The following is a 19,597-nucleotide window of genomic DNA, read 5'->3' as shown; positions in this document are numbered from 1 at the left end:
CCGCCTCTGCCTGTCAATCAGGCAGAGGCGATCACTAGGGACCGACGGCCTTCGGCCGTCTGGCATGCGCCGGTGCACTGCAGCGCATGCGCAGTTCTGACCTGATCACTGCGCTGTGATAAACTGCAGCAAGCGATCAGGTCGGAATGACCCCCACTGTACATAAGACCCAATTGTCCTTAAAAGCATAGGGAAGTCTTAATAGTGCCAAGTACAGTATATAGCTCTCTGAGTAATGACCATCACAGTATAAAGCTCTCTGAGTAGTGTCCAGCACAGTATAAAGCTCTCTGAGTAATGACCAGCACAGTATAAAGCTCTCTGAGTAGTGTCCAGCACAGTATAAAGCTCTCTGAGTAATTCCCAGCACAGTATAAAACTCTGATTAGTGTCCAGTACAATATAAAGCTCTCTGAGTAATGTCCAGCACAGTATAAAGCTCTCTGAGTAATTCCCAGCACAGTATAAAGCTCTGATTAGTGTCCAGTACAATATAAAGCTCTCTGAGTAGTGTCCAGCTCAGTATAAAGTTCTCTGAGTAATTCCCAGCACAGTATAAAGCTCTGATTAGTGTCCAGTACAATATAAAGCTCTCTGAGTAGTGTCCAGCACAGTATAAAGCTCTCTGAGTAATGGCAAGTACAGTATAAAGCTGTCTGAGTAATGGCCAGCACAGTATAAAGCTCTCTGAGTAATGGCCAGTACTGTATAAAGCTCTCAGAGTAATGGCCAGTATAATATAAAGCTCTCTGAGTAGTGTCCAGTGCAGTATAAAGCTCTCTGACTAATGGGCAGTACAGTATAAAGCTTTCGGAGTACTGACCAGTACAGTATAAAGCTTTCTGAGTAATGGGCAGTACAGTATAAAGCTTTCTGAGTAATGGCCAGTACAGTATAATGCTTTCTGAGTGATGGCCAGTACAGTATAAAGGTTTCTGACTAATGGGCAGTACAGTATAAAGCTCTCTAAGTAGTGTCCAGCACAGTATAAAGCTCTCTGAGTAATGTCCAGTACAGTGTAAAGCTCTCTGAGCAGTGGCCAGTACTGTATAAAGCTTTCTGAGTAATGTCCAGTACAGTGTAAAGCTCTCTAAGTAGTGCCCAGTACAGTATAAAGCTCGCTGAGTAATGGCCAGTACAGTATAAAGCTCTCTAAGTAATAGCCAGTACAGTATAAAGCTTTCTGAGTAATGGCCAGTACAGTATAAAGCTCTCCTAGTAATGGCCAGTACAGTATAAAGCTCTCTAAGTAGTGCCCAGTACAGTATAAAGCTCGCTGAGTAATGGCCAGTACAGTATAAAGCTCTCAGAGTAGTGTCCAGCACAGTATAAAACTCTCCTAGTAATGGCCAGTAGAGTATAAAGCTCTCTGAGTAGTGCCCAGTACAGTATAAAGCTCTCTGAGTAATGGCCAGTGCAGTATAAAGTAGAGATGAGCGGGTTCGGTTTCTCTGAATCCGAACCCGCACGAACTTCATGTTTTTTTCACGGGTCCGAGCAGACTCGGATCCTCCCGCCTTGCTCGGTTAACCCGAGCGCGCCCGAACGTCATCATGACGCTGTCGGATTCTCGCGAGACTCGGATTCTATATAAGGAGCCGCGCGTCGCCGCCATTTTCACACGTGCATTGAGATTGATAGGGAGAGGACGTGGCTGGCGTCCTCTCCATTTAGATTAGGGTTGAGAGAGAGAGAGAGAGATTGACCTGAGGCTGTGATACTGTAGAAGAGAGTGCAGAGTTTAGTGACTGACGACCACAGTGACCACCAGACAGTGCAGTTGTTTGTTTTATTTAATATATCCGTTCTCTGCCTGAAAAAAACGATACACACAGTGACTCAGTCACATACCATATCTGTGTGCACTGCTCAGCCCAGTGTGCTGCATCAATGTATATATATATCTGACTGTGCTCAGCTCACACAGCTTATAATTGTGGGGGAGACTGGGGAGCACTGCAGTGCCAGTTATAGGTTATAGCAGGAGCCAGGAGTACATAATATTATATTAAAATTAAACAGTGCACACTTTTGCTGCAGGAGTGCCACTGCCAGTGTGACTAGTGACCAGTGACCTGACCACCAGTATATATAATATTAGTAGTATACTATCTCTTTATCAACCAGTCTATATTAGCAGCAGACACAGTACAGTGCGGTAGTTCACGGCTGTGGCTACCTCTGTGTCGGCACTCGGCAGCCCGTCCATAATTGTATATACCACCTAACCGTGGTTTTTTTTTCTTTCTTTATAGTCATACTAGTTACGAGTATACTATCTCTTTATCAACCAGTCTATATTAGCAGCAGACACAGTACAGTGCGGTAGTTCACGGCTGTGGCTACCTCTGTGTCGGCACTCGGCAGCCCGTCCATAATTGTATATACCACCTAACCGTGGTTTTTTTTTCTTTCTTTATACATACATACTAGTTACGAGTATACTATCTCTTTATCAACCAGTCTATATTAGCAGCAGACACAGTACAGTGCGGTAGTTCACGGCTGTGGCTACCTCTGTGTCGGCACTCGGCAGCCCGTCCATAATTGTATATACCACCTAACCGTGGTTTTTTTTTCTTTCTTTATACATACATACTAGTTACGAGTATACTATCTCTTTATCAACGAGTCTATATATTAGCAGCAGACACAGTACAGTGCGGTAGTTCACGGCTGTGGCTACCTCTGTGTCGGCACTCGGCAGCCCGTCCATAATTGTATATACCACCTAACCGTGGTTTTTTTTTCTTTCTTTATACATACATACTAGTTACGAGTATACTATCTCTTTATCAACCAGTCTATATTAGCAGCAGACACAGTACAGTGCGGTAGTTCACGGCTGTGGCTACCTCTGTGTCGGCACTCGGCAGCCCGTCCATAATTGTATATACCACCTAACCGTGGTTTTTTTTTCTTTCTTTATACATACATACTAGTTACGAGTATACTATCTCTTTATCAACCAGTCTATATATTAGCAGCAGACACAGTACAGTGCGGTAGTTCACGGCTGTGGCTACCTCTGTGTCGGCACTCGGCAGCCCGTCCATAATTGTATATACCACCTAACCGTGGTTTTTTTTTCTTTCTTTATAGTCATACTAGTTACGAGTATACTATCTCTTTATCAACCAGTCTATATTAGCAGCAGACACAGTACAGTGCGGTAGTTCACGGCTGTGGCTACCTCTGTGTCGGCACTCGGCAGCCCGTCCATAATTGTATATACCACCTAACCGTGGTTTTTTTTTCTTTCTTTATACATACATACTAGTTACGAGTATACTATCTCTTTATCAACCAGTCTATATATTAGCAGCAGACACAGTACAGTGCGGTAGTTCACGGCTGTGGCTACCTCTGTGTCGGCAATCGGCAGCCCGTCCATAATTGTATATACCACCTAACCGTGGTTTTTTTTCCTCTCTTTATAGTCATACTAGTTACGAGTATACTATCTCTTTATCAACCAGTCTATATTAGCAGCAGACACAGTACAGTGCGGTAGTTCACGGCTGTGGCTACCTCTGTGTCGGCACTCGGCAGCCCGTCCATAATTGTATATACCACCTAACCGTGGTTTTTTTTTTCTTTCTTTATACATACATACTAGTTACGAGTATACTATCTCTTTATCAACCAGTCTATATATTAGCAGCAGACACAGTACAGTGCGGTAGTTCACGGCTGTGGCTACCTCTGTGTCGGCACTCGGCAGCCCGTCCATAATTGTATATACCACCTAACCGTGGTTTTTTTTTCTTTCTTTATAGTCATACTAGTTACGAGTATACTATCTCTTTATCAACCAGTCTATATATTAGCAGCAGACACAGTACAGTGCGGTAGTTCACGGCTGTGGCTACCTCTGTGTCGGCACTCGGCAGCCCGTCCATAATTGTATATACCACCTAACCGTGGTTTTTTTTCTTTCTTTATACATACATACTAGTTACGAGTATACTATCTCTTTATCAACCAGTCTATATATTAGCAGCAGACACAGTACAGTGCGGTAGTTCACGGCTGTGGCTACCTCTGTGTCGGCACTCGGCAGCCCGTCCATAATTGTATATACCACCTAACCGTGGTTTTTTTTTCTTTCTTTATACATACATACTAGTTACGAGTATCCTATCTCTTTATCAACCAGTCTATATATTAGCAGCAGACACAGTACAGTGCGGTAGTTTACGGCTGTGGCTACCTCTGTGTCGGCACTCCGCAGCCCGTCCATAATTGTATACTAGTATCCAATCCATCCATCTCCATTGTTTACCTGAGGTGCCTTTTAGTTGTGCCTATTAAAATATGGAGAACAAAAATGTTGAGGTTCCAAAATTAGGGAAAGATCAAGATCCACTTCCACCTCGTGCTGAAGCTGCTGCCACTAGTCATGGCCGAGACGATGAAATGCCAGCAACGTCGTCTGCCAAGGCCGATGCCCAATGTCATAGTACAGAGCATGTCAAATCCAAAACACCAAATATCAGTAAAAAAAGGACTCCAAAACCTAAAATAAAATTGTCGGAGGAGAAGCGTAAACTTGCCAATATGCCATTTACCACACGGAGTGGCAAGGAACGGCTGAGGCCCTGGCCTATGTTCATGGCTAGTGGTTCAGCTTCACATGAGGATGGAAGCACTCAGCCTCTCGCTAGAAAAATGAAAAGACTAAAGCTGGCAAAAGCAGTAGCACCGCAAAGAACTGTGCGTTCTTCGAAATCCCAAATCCACAAGGAGAGTCCGACTCCAATTGTGTCGGTTGCGATGCCTGACCTTCCCAACACTGGACGTGAAGAGCATGCGCCTTCCACCATTTGCACGCCCCCTGCAAGTGATGGAAGGAGCACCCGCAGTCCAGTTCCTGATAGTCAGATTGAAGATGTCAGTGTTGAAGTACACCAGGATGAGGAGGATATGGGTGTTGCTGGCGCTGGGGAGGAAATTGACCAGGAGGATTCTGATGGTGAGGTGGTTTGTTTAAGTCAGGCACCCGGGGAGACACCTGTTGTCCGTGGTAGGAATATGGCCGTTGACATGCCTGGTGAAAATACCAAAAAAATCAGCTCTTCGGTGTGGAAGTATTTCACCAGAAATGCGGACAACAGGTGTCAAGCCGTGTGTTCCCTTTGTCAAGCTGTAATAAGTAGGGGTAAGGACGTTAACCACCTCGGAACATCCTCCCTTATACGTCACCTGCAGCGCATTCATAATAAGTCAGTGACAAGTTCAAAAACTTTGGGTGACAGCGGAAGCAGTCCACTGACCAGTAAATCCCTTCCTCTTGTAACCAAGCTCACGCAAACCACCCCACCAACTCCCTCAGTGTCAATTTCCTCCTTCCCCAGGAATGCCAATAGTCCTGCAGGCAATGTCACTGGCAATTCTGACGAGTCCTCTCCTGCCTGGGATTCCTCCGATGCATCCTTGCGTGTAACGCCTACTGCTGCTGGCGCTGCTGTTGTTGCTGCTGGGAGTCGATGGTCATCCCAGAAGGGAAGTCGTAAGCACACTTTTACTACTTCCACCAAGCAATTGACTGTCCAACAGTCCTTTGCGAGGAAGATGAAATATCACAGCAGTCATCCTGTTGCAAAGCGGATAACTGAGGCCTTGACAACTATGTTGGTGTTAGACGTGCGTCCGGTATCCGCCGTTAGTTCACAGGGAACTAGACAATTTCTTGAGGTAGTGTGCCCCCGTTACCAAATACCATCTAGGTTCCACTTCTCTAGGCAGGCGATACCGAGAATGTACACGGACGTCAGAAAAAGACTCACCAGTGTCCTAAAAAATGCAGTTGTACCCAATGTCCACTTAACCACGGACATGTGGACAAGTGGAGCAGGGCAGGGTCAGGACTATATGACTGTGACAGCCCACTGGGTAGATGTATGGACTCCCGCCGCAAGAACAGCAGCGGCGGCACCAGTAGCAGCATCTCGCAAACGCCAACTCTTTCCTAGGCAGGCTACGCTTTGTATCACCGGTTTCCAGAATACGCACACAGCTGAAAACCTCTTACGGCAACTGAGGAAGATCATCGCGGAATGGCTTACCCCAATTGGACTCTCCTGTGGATTTGTGGCATCGGACAACGCCAGCAATATTGTGTGTGCATTAAATCTGGGCCAATTCCAGCACGTCCCATGTTTTGCACATACCTTGAATTTGGTGGTGCAGAATTTTTTAAAAAACGACAGGGGCGTGCAAGAGATGCTGTCGGTGGCCAGAAGAATTGCGGGACACTTTCGGCGTACAGGCACCACGTACAGAAAACTGGAGCACCACCAAAAACTACTGAACCTGCCCTGCCATCATCTGAAGCAAGAAGTGGTAACGAGGTGGAATTCAACCCTGTATATGCTTCAGAGGTTGGAGGAGCAGCAAAAGGCCATTCAAGCCTATACAATTGAGCACGATATAGGAGGTGGGATGCACCTGTCTCAAGCGCAGTGGAGAATGATTTCAACGTTGTGCAAGGTTCTGATGCCCTTTGAACTTGCCACACGTGAAGTCAGTTCAGACACTGCCAGCCTGAGTCAGGTCATTCCCCTCATCAGGCTTTTGCAGAAGAAGCTGGAGACATTGAAGGAGGAGCTAACACGGAGCGATTCCGCTAGGCATGTGGGACTTGTGGATGGAGCCCTTAATTCGCTTAGCAAGGATTCACGGGTGGTCAATCTGTTGAAATCAGAGCACTACATTTTGGCCACCGTGCTCGATCCTAGATTTAAAGCCTACCTTGGATCTCTCTTTCCGGCAGACACAAGTCTGCTGGGGTTCAAACACCTGCTGGTGAGTAAATTGTCAAGTCAAGCGGAACGCGACCTGTCAACAACATCTCCTCCTTCACATTCTCCCGCAACTGGGGGTGCGAGGAAAAGGCTCAGAATTCCGAGCCCACCCGCTGGCGGTGATGCAGGGCAGTCTGGAGCGACTGCTGATGCTGACATCTGGTCCGGACTGAAGGACCTGACAACGATTACGGACATGTCGTCTACTGTCACTGCATATGATTCTCTCCCCATTGAAAGAATGGTGGAGGATTATATGAGTGACCGCATCCAAGTAGGCACGTCACACAGTCCGTACTTATACTGGCAGGAAAAAGAGGCAATTTGGAGGCCCTTGCACAAACTGGCTTTATTCTACCTAAGTTGCCCTCCCACAAGTGTGTACTCCGAAAGAGTGTTTAGTGCCGCCGCTCACCTTGTCAGCAATCGGCGTACGAGGTTACATCCAGAAAATGTGGAGAAGATGATGTTCATTAAAATGAATTATAATCAATTCCTCCGTGGAGACATTGACCAGCAGCAATTGCCTCCACAAAGTACACAGGGAGCTGAGATGGTGGATTCCAGTGGGGACGAATTGATAATCTGTGAGGAGGGGGATGTACACGGTGATATATCGGAGGATGATGATGAGGTGGACATCTTGCCTCTGTAGAGCCAGTTTGTGCAAGGAGAGATTAATTGCTTCTTTTTTGGTGGGGGTCCAAACCAACCCGTCATATCAGTCACAGTCGTGTGGCAGACCCTGTCACTGAAATGATGGGTTGGTTAAAGTGTGCATGTCCTGTTTATACAACATAAGGGTGGGTGGGAGGGCCCAAGGACAATTCCATCTTGCACCTCTTTTTTCTTTTCTTTTTCTTTGCGTCATGTGCTGTTTGGGGAGGGTTTTTTGGAAGGGACATCCTGCGTGACACTGCAGTGCCACTCCTAGATGGGCCCGGTGTTTGTGTCGGCCACTAGGGTCGCTTATCTTACTCACACAGCTACCTCATTGCGCCTCTTTTTTTCTTTGCGTCATGTGCTGTTTGGGGAGGGTTTTTTGGAAGGGACATCCTGCGTGACACTGCAGTGCCACTCCTAGATGGGCCCGGTGTTTGTGTCGGCCACTAGGGTCGCTAATCTTACTCACACAGCTACCTCATTGCGCCTCTTTTTTTCTTTGCGTCATGTGCTGTTTGGGGAGGGTTTTTTGGAAGGGCCATCCTGCGTGACACTGCAGTGCCACTCCTAGATGGGCCCGGTGTTTGTGTCGGCCACTAGGGTCGCTTATCTTACTCACACAGCGACCTCGGTGCAAATTTTAGGACTAAAAATAATATTGTGAGGTGTGAGGTATTCAGAATAGACTGAAAATGAGTGGAAATTATGGTTTTTGAGGTTACTAATACTTTGGGATCAAAATGACCGCCAAATTCTATGATTTAAGCTGTTTTTTAGGTTTTTTGGAAAAAAACACCCGAATCCAAAACACACCCGAATCCGACAAAAAAAATTCGGTGAGGTTTTGCCAAAACGCGGTCGAACCCAAAACACGGCCGCGGAACCGAACCCAAAACCAAAACACAAAACCCGAAAAATTTCCGGCGCTCATCTCTAGTATAAAGCTCTCTGAGTAATGGCCAGTGCAGTATAAAGCTCTGAGTAATGGCCAGTACAGTATAAAGCTCTCTGAGTAGTGCCCAGTACAGTATAAAGCTCTCTGAGTAATGGCCAGTACAGTATAAAGCTCTCTGAGTAATGGCCAGTACAGTATAAAGCTCTGAGTAATCACCAGTACGGTATAAAGCTCTCTGAGTAGTGCCCAGTACAGTATAAAGCTCTCTGAGTAATGGCCAGTACAGTATAAAGCTCTTTCAGTAATGCCCAGCATACAGTAGTTTTGGTAGTGTCCAGTAATATAATTTCCAGCATATGACACCCAACACTATACCCAGCAGTAATTCCAGGTAAAACGCTGGATGCATGCCACGAGGCAGGAGGACTGTTATGGGGGGCACAACAGTATATTTCCCCCCATTATAATTACATGTTAGAAATACCTTTTTTCCTATTTGGTGACTTTGGAGGCTTCTTTTTTGCCCCCTTCTCGCTGCCTCTGGAAGCAGTTTGGGAGCCTTTAGCTCTCTCTTTCTCCTTCATTTCCATTAGCTGTTGTTCTTTCTCGTCTTCTGCCTCTAGTGTCAGTTTCTCATGTGCCAACTGTGGGAACAGCACCAGTATGTGACAGACACTGTATAACAAACATCACTCAGCAAAGCAGTCTCTACAATACAAAATAAACACTGTGCGCAATTCATACACATTGTATGAGACATCCAATGAGACACATTCAGCCACACCGCACAAGAATTTGTTTTACCAACGCACAAAGCCGCTAATGAAGAACAGAGGAAGTTGGCGTGAGATAGAGCCGCGACCGTTGCATTGGGCTACTTGTTGTGACGCAGGCCACATTGAGGACACATCTGTACTTTCATATGCTGCTGCAACAATCGACCATACTAAGCAGCAACTGTGCATGTAAAAGTGTAAGCCTAACCCCTCATCCCGCACTACACAGCCATCATTATGAGTGTAACTATAGGGTGTGCAGGAGGTGCCATTGCTATGGGACACACAGGCTTAAGGGCCCTACACACTATGCGATCTGCCGCTGAGCTGCCCGACGGCGGATACGGCCGACGGGCGACCAGGCGGCAGTGACGGAGAGAGTGAAGAAACTTCACTCCCCCTGTCACCCGGCTCCATAGCACTGCATGCAAATATGGATGAGATCGTCCATATTGGCCTGCATGCACAAGCGACGGGGCACCAATGATGAACGAGCGCGGGGCAGCGCATCATTCATCGTTGCTACCTCCACACTGAAAGATATGAACGGTATCTTGTTCATTAATGAACGAGATCGTTCCTATCTTTCTGTAATATCGCCCAGTGTGTAGGGCCTATTAGGGGGGCCTGGACCCAGGTTATAAAACTGCAAACCAATTTCCCAGATTTGTCTGCTAAACAATTGGGTCTGACCCATTGCCCAGCCTGAATTGTGTGACATTACATTTTCAGCGAGAGGAGTGTGTAGTGGATGTTATAACGGTAAGGGGGCACTGTAATGTGGTATTATTTGAACTGGAAGCCATTGTAATATGGCACAATATGAACTGAAAGGCACTGTAATGTGTCACAATCTGATCTGCTAATTGTAATGTGGAGGGAGCTTAATGTTACAAAATAAGAACTGGGGCATTGTAAGGTGGCACAATATGAAGTGGAGGCACTATAGGGTGGCATAATATGAACTGTGGCACTGTAATGTGGCATACTTTGAACTGGAGGACACTAATGTGGCACAGTATGAACTCTGGGCACTGTAATGTGGCACAGCATGAAATGGAGGCACTATAGTTTGGCATAATATAAACTGGGGCAATGTAACATAATTTGAACTGGAGGGCACTCTAATGTGGTACAGTATGAACTGGGGACACTATATCATAATGTAATTAAATTGAAACATAGAATTTGATGGCAGATAAGAACCTCTTGGCCCATCTAGTCTGCCCCTTTTTTTTTTTACCATACTGTATTTTTATCTCAAACCTTATTTGATCCTTATTTATTTGTAAGAATATCCTTATGTCTATCCCATGCATGTTTAAACTGCTCTACTGTCTTAGCCTCTACCACCTCTGATGGGAGGCTATTCCACTTGTCCACTACCCTTTCCGTGAAGTAATTTTTCCTCAAATTTCCCCTGAACCTCCCCCCCCTCCAGTCTCAGTGCATGTCCTCGTGCCCTATTGCTTCTCTTCATTTGGAGAATGTTTCCCTCCTGGACTTTGTTAAAACCCTTGATATATGTGAAAGTTTATATCATGTCCTCCCTTTCCCTTCTCTGCTCCAAACTATACATATTGAGAATTCTTAGTCTTTCTGGGTAAGTTTTGTGATGTCGGCCATGCATCATTTTAGTTGCCCTTCTTTGTACAGTCTCTAATGTATTAATATCCTTTTGAAGATATGTCCTCCAGAATTGAACACAGTATTCTAGATGAGGCCGTACCAATAAGGTCTGGGACTCCAGGTCGACACCAAAAAGGTTGACACACCTTAGGTCGACACCAAATGGTCGACACACTTTAGGTCGCCGTGGACAAAAGGTCGACATGAACAAAGTCGACATGGAAAAAGGTCAACATGAGTTTATGTTTTTTTGGTGTCGTTTCCTTCATAGAGTGACAGGGAACCCCAATTAGTGCACCGCGTCCCCACGCATGGCTCGCTTCGCTCGCCTTGCTTCGGGCAAGTTGCATCGCTCCGCTACCACTGCACTCGGCACAGGTTACCGTTCCCAATCGTAGTCCACGTGGATCGTAAAGTATGAAAAAGTTCAAAAAAATGGGAAAAACGCATGTCGACCTTTCTCCACGTCGACCTTTTGTCCATGTCAACAAAAGGTGTGTCGACCAATTGGTGTTGACCTAAGGTGTGTCGACCTTTTTGGTGTCGACCTGGAGTCCGGATGCCGTACCAATGACCTACACTATACAGTGGCATTATTACTTCTTTCTTTCTGCTGCTGATTCCTCTCCCAATGCAGCCAAGCATCTGACTAGCCTTCCTCATTGCTTTGTTACATTGCTTACCTGCCTTTAAGTCATCTGAAATAGTGACTCCTAAATCCCTTTCCTCCTCAGTAGTTTCCAGTATAGTGCCATTAATACTATATTTAGCCTTTGGATTTTTGAGACCCAAGTGCAGGATTTTGCATTTTTTGGCATTAAATTGTAATTGCCACACTATTGACCACTCCACTAGTCTACCTAGATCATCAATCATTTGTTTTACCCCTCTTGGTGTGTCTACCCTGTTGCATACAGTACCTTGGTGTCATCTGCAAAAAGGCATACTTTCCCTTTAATGCCATTTGCAATGTCACCAATAAAGATATTAAAAAGCACTGGGGCAAGTACAGATCCCAGGGGTACTCCACTGGTAACATTTTCCTCCTGTGAATGCACTCCATTTACCACAACTCTTTGTTTTCTATCCTGCAACCAAGATCTTATCCTTTCAATAACCCTAGTATCCAATCCCAAGCTTTCAAGTTTATTTAGCAGTCTGCGATGTGAAACAGTGTCAAAAGCCTTACTAAAGTCTAGATAAGCTATATCCATGGCTCCACCTTTATCCATCACTTTAGTCACACAGTCAACAAAGTCAATCAGATTTGTTTGACACGATCTACCCCCAGTGAATCCATGCTGTTTGGGATCCTGTAAATTGCTCTTTTAAGAGTGTTTCCATCAATTTCCCTACTACTGATGTAAGACTCACTGGTCTGTAGTTGTTTGCCTCTTCCTCGCTTCCACTTTTGTGCAGTGGGACTACGTTCGCTATTTTCCAGTCCTCTGGAATTACTCCTGTAGCTAATGACTGGTTGAATAATTCTGTCAATGGTGCTACCAGCACCTCTTTAAGTTCTTTTAGTATTCTTGGATGTATCCCATCTGGCCCCATACATTTGTCCACTTTCAGCTTTGAGAGTTCTATTAGGGCCTTCTCCTCTGTAAATGTACTTGTTTAATTTTCCTGAATATCCCTGCAACTTAACTGTGGCCCTTCCTCTCTCAGTAGTGAATACTGAGCAAAAATAATTATTAAGATGATCTGCTATTACATTGTCTCCCTCAACATGACCCCAGTCTCTGTTTTTAGTTTTATTATTCCGCCTTTTGTTTTTCTCCTTTCGCTTATACAGTATATCTAAAAAAAAGTTTTGCCTCCTTTACCCACTGACTGGGCCATTTTCTCCTCAGCTTGTCTCTTTGCACATCTGATTACCTTCTTAGTCTCCTTCTGTCTAACAGGATATATCTCTTTGTCTTCATTATTTTGTATCTGCCTATATTTCCTAAATTGGGGGTACTGTGTGGCATAATGTGTACTGGCAGCCCTACAATGTGACATCATGTAAACTAGGGAACTACTATGGAGCATAATATAAAAAACTAATGTAGAGAGAGGTGTCTCTAAAGACAAGGGTCCTTTCAATATTTTGCTATGGGGTCCCCAAGGTTCTGGTTATGCCCCTTGCTGTCATCATTAGTTTTGGCAACTGCACCAGCCCCATTCTAGCTGCATAAGATCTGTCAGAAACAGGCATTCCTTCCCCATACAGAAGACTCAGAATAGCGCTTCTTGACCCTCATTCCGAGTTGTTCGCTCGCTACCAGTTTGTAGCAGCTGTGCAAACGCTATGCCGCCGCCCACTGGGAGTGTATTTTAGCTTAGCAGAAGTGCGAACGAATGTATCGCAGAGCGGCTACAACATTTTTTGTGCAGTTTCAGAGTAGCTCAAAACCTACTCAGCGCTTGCGATCACTTCAGACTGTTCAGTTCCTGTTTTGACGTCACAAACCCGCTCAGCGTTCGCCCAGCCACGCCTGCGTTTTTCCTGGCACGCCTGCGTTTTTCCAAACACTCCCTGAAAATGGTCAGTTGCCACCCAGAAACGCCCACTTCATGTCAATCACTCTGCGGCCATCAGTGCGACTGAAATGCTTTGCTAGACCCTGTGCAAAACTACATCGTTCGTTGTGCCCGTACGACGCGCGTGCGCATTGTGACGTTTTTTAGCCTGTTCGCTGCGCTGCGAACAAATGCAGCTAGCGATCAACTCAGAATGACCCCCCTTATACAATCGCAAAGAGCTGTACACACACACCCACGACTCTGTGCATCTGGATACTTGCCACCCAGAAATAGCCTATTCGTGCTGGTCTCCATCTGCACAAAATGTGGCACACACGCATCTACTTGTAACTTTGGACCCATCGTGCAGTGCATACGATTTTAATGCATGCGCAGTAAACTTGAAAATAAGAATTTACGTACCGATAATTCTATTTCTCGTAGTCCGTAGTGGATGCTGGGGACTCCGTAAGGACCATGGGGAATAGCGGCTCCGCAGGAGACTGGGCACATCTAAAGAAAGCTTTAGGACTATCTGGTGTGCACTGGCTCCTCCCCCTATGACCCTCCTCCAAGCCTCAGTTAGGATACTGTGCCCGGACGAGCGTACACAATAAGGAAGGATCTTGAATCCCGGGTAAGACTCATACCAGCCACACCTATCACACCGTACAACTTGTGATCTGAACCCAGTTAACAGCATGATAACAGAGGAGCCTCTAGAAAAGATGGCTCACTACAGCAATAACCCGATTTTTTGGGTAACAATAACTATGTACCAGTATTGCAGACAATCCGCACTTGGGATGGGCGCCCAGCATCCACTACGGACTACGAGAAATAGAATTATCGGTAAGTAAATTCTTATTTTCTCTAACGTCCTAAGTGGATGCTGGGGACTCCGTAAGGACCATGGGGATTATACCAAAGCTCCCAAACGGGCGGGAGAGTGCGGATGACTCTGCAGCACCAAATGAGAGAACTCCAGGTCCTCCTCAGCCAGGGTATCAATTTTGTAGAATTTTACAAACGTATTTGCTCCTGACCAAGTAGCTGCTCGGCAAAGTTGTAAAGCCGAGACCCCTCGGGCAGCCGCCCAAGATGAGCCCACCTTCCTTGTGGAGTGGGCATTTACAGATTTTTGGCTGTGGCAGGCCTGCCACAGAATGTGCAAGCTGAATTGTACTACAAATCCAATGAGCAATAGTCTGCTTAGAAGCAGGAGCACCCAGCTTGTTGGGTGCATACAGGATAAACAGCGAGTCAGTTTTCCTGACTCCAGCCGTCCTGGAAACATATATTTTCAGGGCCCTGACAACGTCTAGCAACTTGGAGTCCTCCAAGTCCCTAGTAGCCGCAGGCACCACAATAGGTTGGTTCAGGTGAAAACGCTGAAACCACCTTAGGGAGAAAATGAGGACGAGACCTCAAATCCGCCCTGTCCGAATGGAAAATCAGATAAGGGCTTTTACAGGATAAAGCCGCCAATTCTGACACGCGCCTGGCCCAGACCAGGGCCAACAGCATGACCACTTTCCATGTGAGATATTTTAACTCCACAGATTTAAGTGGTTCAAACCAATGTGACTTTTGGAACCCAAAAACTACATTGAGATCCCAAAGTGCCACTGGAGGCACAAAAGGAGGCTGTATATGCAGTACCCCTTTTACAAACGTCTGAACTTCAGGGACTGAAGCTAGTTCTTTTTGGAAGAAAATTGACAGGGCCGAAATTTGAACCTTAATGGACCCCAATTTCAGGCCCATAGACACTCCTGTTTGCAGGAAATGTAGGAATCGACCCAGTTGAATTTCCTCCGTCGGGCCTTACTGGCCTCGCACCACGCAACATATTTTCGCCAAATGCGGTGATAATGTTTTGCGGTTACATCCTTCCTGGCTTTGATCAGGATAGGGATGACTTCATCCGGAATGCCTTTTTTCCTTCAGGATCCGGCGTTCAACCGCCATGCCGTCAAACGCAGCCGCGGTAAGTCTTGGAACAGACAGGGTCCTTGCTGGAGCAGGTCCCTTCTTAGAGGTAGAGGCCACGGATCCTCCGTGAGCATCTCTTGAAGTTCCGGTTACCAAGTCCTTCTTGGCCAATCCGGAGCCACGAATATAGTGCTTACTCCTCTCCATCTTATCAATCTCAGTACCTTGGGTATGAGAGGCAGAGGAGGGAACACATACACTGACTGTTACACCCACGGTGTTACCAGAGCGTCTACAGCTATTGCCTGAGGGTCCCTTGACCTGGCGCAATACCTGTCGAGTTTTTCCCAACGGTTTATAATCATGTGGAAGACTTCTGGGTGAAGTCCCCACTCTCCCGGGTGGAGGTCGTGCTGAGGAAGTCTGCTTCCCAGTTGTCCACTCCCGGAATGAATACTGCTGACAGTGCTATCACATGATTTTCCGCCCAGCGAAGAATCCTTGCAGCTTCTGCCATTGCCCTCCTGCTTCTTGTGCCACCCTGTCTGTTTACGTGGGTGACTGCCGTGATGTTGTCCGACTGGATCAACACCGGCTGACCTTGAAGCAGAGGTCTTGCTAAGCTTAGAGCATTGTAAATGGCCCTTAGCTTCAGGATATTTATGTGAAGTGATGTCTCCAGGCTTGACCATAAGCCCTGGATATTCCTTCCCTGTGTGACTGCTCCCCAGCCTCGCAGGCTGGCATCCGTGGTCACCAGGACCCAGTCCTGAATGCCGAATCTGCGGCCCTCTAGAAGATGAGCACTCTGCAACCACCACAGGAGGGACACCCTTGTCCTTGGTGACAGGGTTATCCGCTGATGCATCTGAAGATGCGACCCGGACCATTTGTCCAGCAGGTCCCACTGGAAAGTTCTTGCGTGGAATCTGCCGAATGGGATTGCTTCGTAGGAAGCCACCATTTTACCCAGAACCCTTGTGCATTGATGCACTGAGACTTGGCTCGGTTTTAGGAGGTTCCTGACTAGCTCGGATAACTCCCTGGCTTTCTCCTCCGGGAGAGACACCTTTTTCTGGACTGTGTCCAGGATCATCCCTAGGAACAGAAGACAAGTCGTCGGAACCAGCTGCGATTTTGGAATATTGAGAATCCAATCGTGCTGCCGCAACACTACCTGAGATAGTGCTACACCGACCTCCAACTGTTCCCTGGATCTTTCCCTTATCAGGGAATCGTCCAAGTAAGGGATAACTAAAATTCCCTTCCTTCGAAGGAATATCATCATTTCGGCCATTACCTTGGTAAAGACCCGGGGTGCCGTGGACCATCCATACGGCAGCGTCTGAACTGATAGTGACAGTTCTGTACCATAAACCTGAGGTACCCTTGATGAGAAGGGTACATTTTGACATGAAGGTAAGCATCCTTGATGTCCCGAGACATCATGTAGTCCCCTTCTTCCAGGTTCGCAATCACTGCTCTGAGTGACTCAATCTTGAATTTGAACCTCTGTATGTAAGTGTTCAAAGATTTTAGATTTAGAATCGGTCTCACCGAGCCGTCCGGCTTCGGTACCACAACAGTGTGGAATAATACCCCGTTCCCTGTTGCAGGAGGGGTACCTTGATTATCACCTGCTGGGAATACAGCTTGTGAATGGCTTCCAAAACTGTCTCCCTGTCAGAAGGAGACATCGGTAAAGCCGACTTTAGGAAACGGCGAGGGGGAGACGTCTCGAATTCTAATTTGTACCCCTGAGATATCACCTAAAGGATCCAGGGGTCTACTTGCGAGTGAGCCCACTGCGCGCTGAAATTCATTGAGACGGGCCCTCCACCGTGCCTGATTCTGCTTGTAAAGCCCCAGCGTCATACTGAGGGCTTGGCAGAGGCGGGAGAGGGTTTCTGTTCCTGGGAACTGGCTGATTTCTGCAGCCTTTTTCCTCTCCCTCTGTCACGGGGCAGAAATGAGGAACCTTTTGCCCGCTTGTCCACGAAAAGACTGCGCCTGATAATACGGCGTCTTCTCATGTTGAGAGGCGACCTGGGGTACAAACGTGGATTTCCCAGCTGTTGCCGTGGCCACCAGGTCTGAAAGACCGACCCCAAATAACTCCTCCCTTTAATAAGGCAATACTTCCAAATGCCGTTTGGAATACGCATCACCTGACCACTGACGTGTCCATAACCTTCTACTGGTAGAAATGGACAACGCACTTAGACTTGATGCCAGTCGGCAAATATTCCGCTGTGCATCACGCATATATAGAAATGCATCTTTTAAATGCTCTATAGGCAAAAATATACTGTCCCTATCTAGGGTATCAATATTTTTAGTCAGGGAATCCGACCACGCCAACCCAGCACTGCACATCCAGGCTGAGGCGATTGTTGGTCGCAGTATAACACCAGTATGTGTGTAAATAAATTTTAGGATACCCTCCTGCTTTCTATCAGCAGGATCCTTAAGGGCTGCCATCTCAGGAGAGGGTACAGCCCTTACAAGCGTGTGAGCGCTTTATCCACCCTAGGGGGTGTTTCCCAACGCACCCTAACCTCTGGCGGGAAAGGATATAATGCCAATAACATTTTAGAAATTATCAGTTGTTATCGGGGGAAAACCACGCATCATCACACACCTCATTTAATTTCTCAGATTCAGGAAAACTACAGGTAGTTTTTCCTCACCGAACATAATACCCCTTTTTGGTGGTACTCGTATTATCAGAAATGTGTAAAACATTTTTCATTGCCTCAGTCATGTAACGTGTGGCCCTACTGGAAGTCACATTTGTCTCTTCACCGTCGACACTGGAGTCAGTATCCGTGTCGGCGTCTATATCTGCCATCTGAGGTAACGGGCGCTTTAGAGCCCCTGACGGCCTATGAGACGTCTGGACAGGCCCAAGCTGAGTAGCCGGCTGTCTCATGTCAACCACTGTCTTTTATACAGAGCTGACACTGTCACGTAATTCCTTCCAACAGTTCATCCACTCAGGTGTCGACCCCCTAGGGGGTGACATCACTATTACAGGCAATCTGCTCCGTCTCCACATCATTTTTCTCCTCATACATGTCGACACAAACGTACCGACATACAGCACACACACAGGGAATGCTCTGATAGAGGACAGGACCCCACTAGCCCTTTGGGGAGACAGAGGGAGAGTTTGCCAGCACACACCAAAGCGCTATATATATACAGGGATAACCTTATATAAGTGTTTTTCCCCTTATAGCTGCTGTATCTTTAATACTGCGCGTAATTAGTGCCCCCCCTCTCTTTTTTAACCCTTTCTGTAGTGTAGTGACTGCAGGGGAGAGACAGGGAGCTTCCCTCCAACGGAGCTGTGAGGGAAAATGGCGCCAGTGTGCTGAGGAGATAGGCTCCGCCCCCTTATCGGCGGCCTTATCTCCCGTTTTTCTATGTATTCTGGCAGGGGTTAAATGCATCCATATAGCCCAGGAGCTATATGTGATGCATTTTTTGCCATCCAAGGTGTTTTTTATTGCGTCTCAGGGCGCCCCCCCCCAGCGCCCTGCACCCTCAGTGACCGGAGTGTGAAGTGTGCTGAGAGCAATGGCGCACAGCTGCAGTGCTGTGCGCTACCTTGTTGAAGACAGGACGTCTTCTGCCGCCGATTTTCCGGACCTCTTCTGCCTTCTGGCTCTGTAAGGGGGCCGGCGGCGCGGCTCTGGGACCCATCCAGGCTGGGCCTGTGATCGTCCCTCTGGAGCTAATGTCCAGTAGCCTAAGAAGCCCAATCCACTCTGCACGCAGGTGAGTTCGCTTCTTCTCCCCTTAGTCCCTCGATGCAGTGAGCCTGTTGCCAGCAGGTCTCACTGAAAATAAAAAACCTAAACTAAAACTTTCACTAAGAAGCTCAGGAGAGCCCCTAGTGTGCACCCTTCTCGTTCGGGCACAAAGATCTAACTGAGGCTTGGAGGAGGGTCATAGGGGGAGGAGCCAGTGCACACCAGATAGTCCTAAAGCTTTCTTTAGATGTGCCCAGTCTCCTGCGGAGCCGCTATTCCCCATGGTCCTTACGGAGTCCCCAGCATCCACTTAGGACGTTAGAGAAAATGTGTTAGTTTTCAAAGATGTAGGCTCAAGATACGTCTGCAAAACCGGCTTGTGTGCAACTCTGCATCACTCCTATATCGAACATTCAATTTGTGACTTTGCAGGGTTTATGTGAAGTTGGATACACAGTATATTCACACGTGATATCTGTGAACCATAATACAAGCACACATCTAATATATACACCACCGTGTGATAACACTTCAAAAACACAAGTGATTTATAAAACCACCATACTGTATTTCACCCAGTGGTTTTTTGAGTTTCTGTATCAAACGGATAAGTTACACTTCTGA

General features: G+C 46.8%; 1 protein-coding gene across 3 annotated transcripts in view; it reads right to left on the bottom strand.

Moving 5' to 3' along the window:
- The window catches only part of SPEF2 (sperm flagellar 2), an 853,267-nt gene that overhangs the window by 47,807 nt on the left and 785,863 nt on the right, over positions 1-19,597 (bottom strand). For all 3 annotated transcript variants that reach the window (XM_063960786.1, XM_063960790.1, XM_063960798.1), the window contains one exon: positions 8,849-9,008. In XM_063960786.1, the coding sequence (XP_063816856.1) occupies positions 8,849-9,008 (160 nt within the window). The remainder of the gene's footprint in view (positions 1-8,848; positions 9,009-19,597) is intronic.

The sequence above is a fragment of the Pseudophryne corroboree genome, chromosome 1 (genome assembly GCF_028390025.1).
Source record: "Pseudophryne corroboree isolate aPseCor3 chromosome 1, aPseCor3.hap2, whole genome shotgun sequence".
NCBI lineage: Eukaryota > Metazoa > Chordata > Amphibia > Anura > Myobatrachidae > Pseudophryne > Pseudophryne corroboree.
This window is presented reverse-complemented; position numbering and strand designations above follow the sequence as displayed.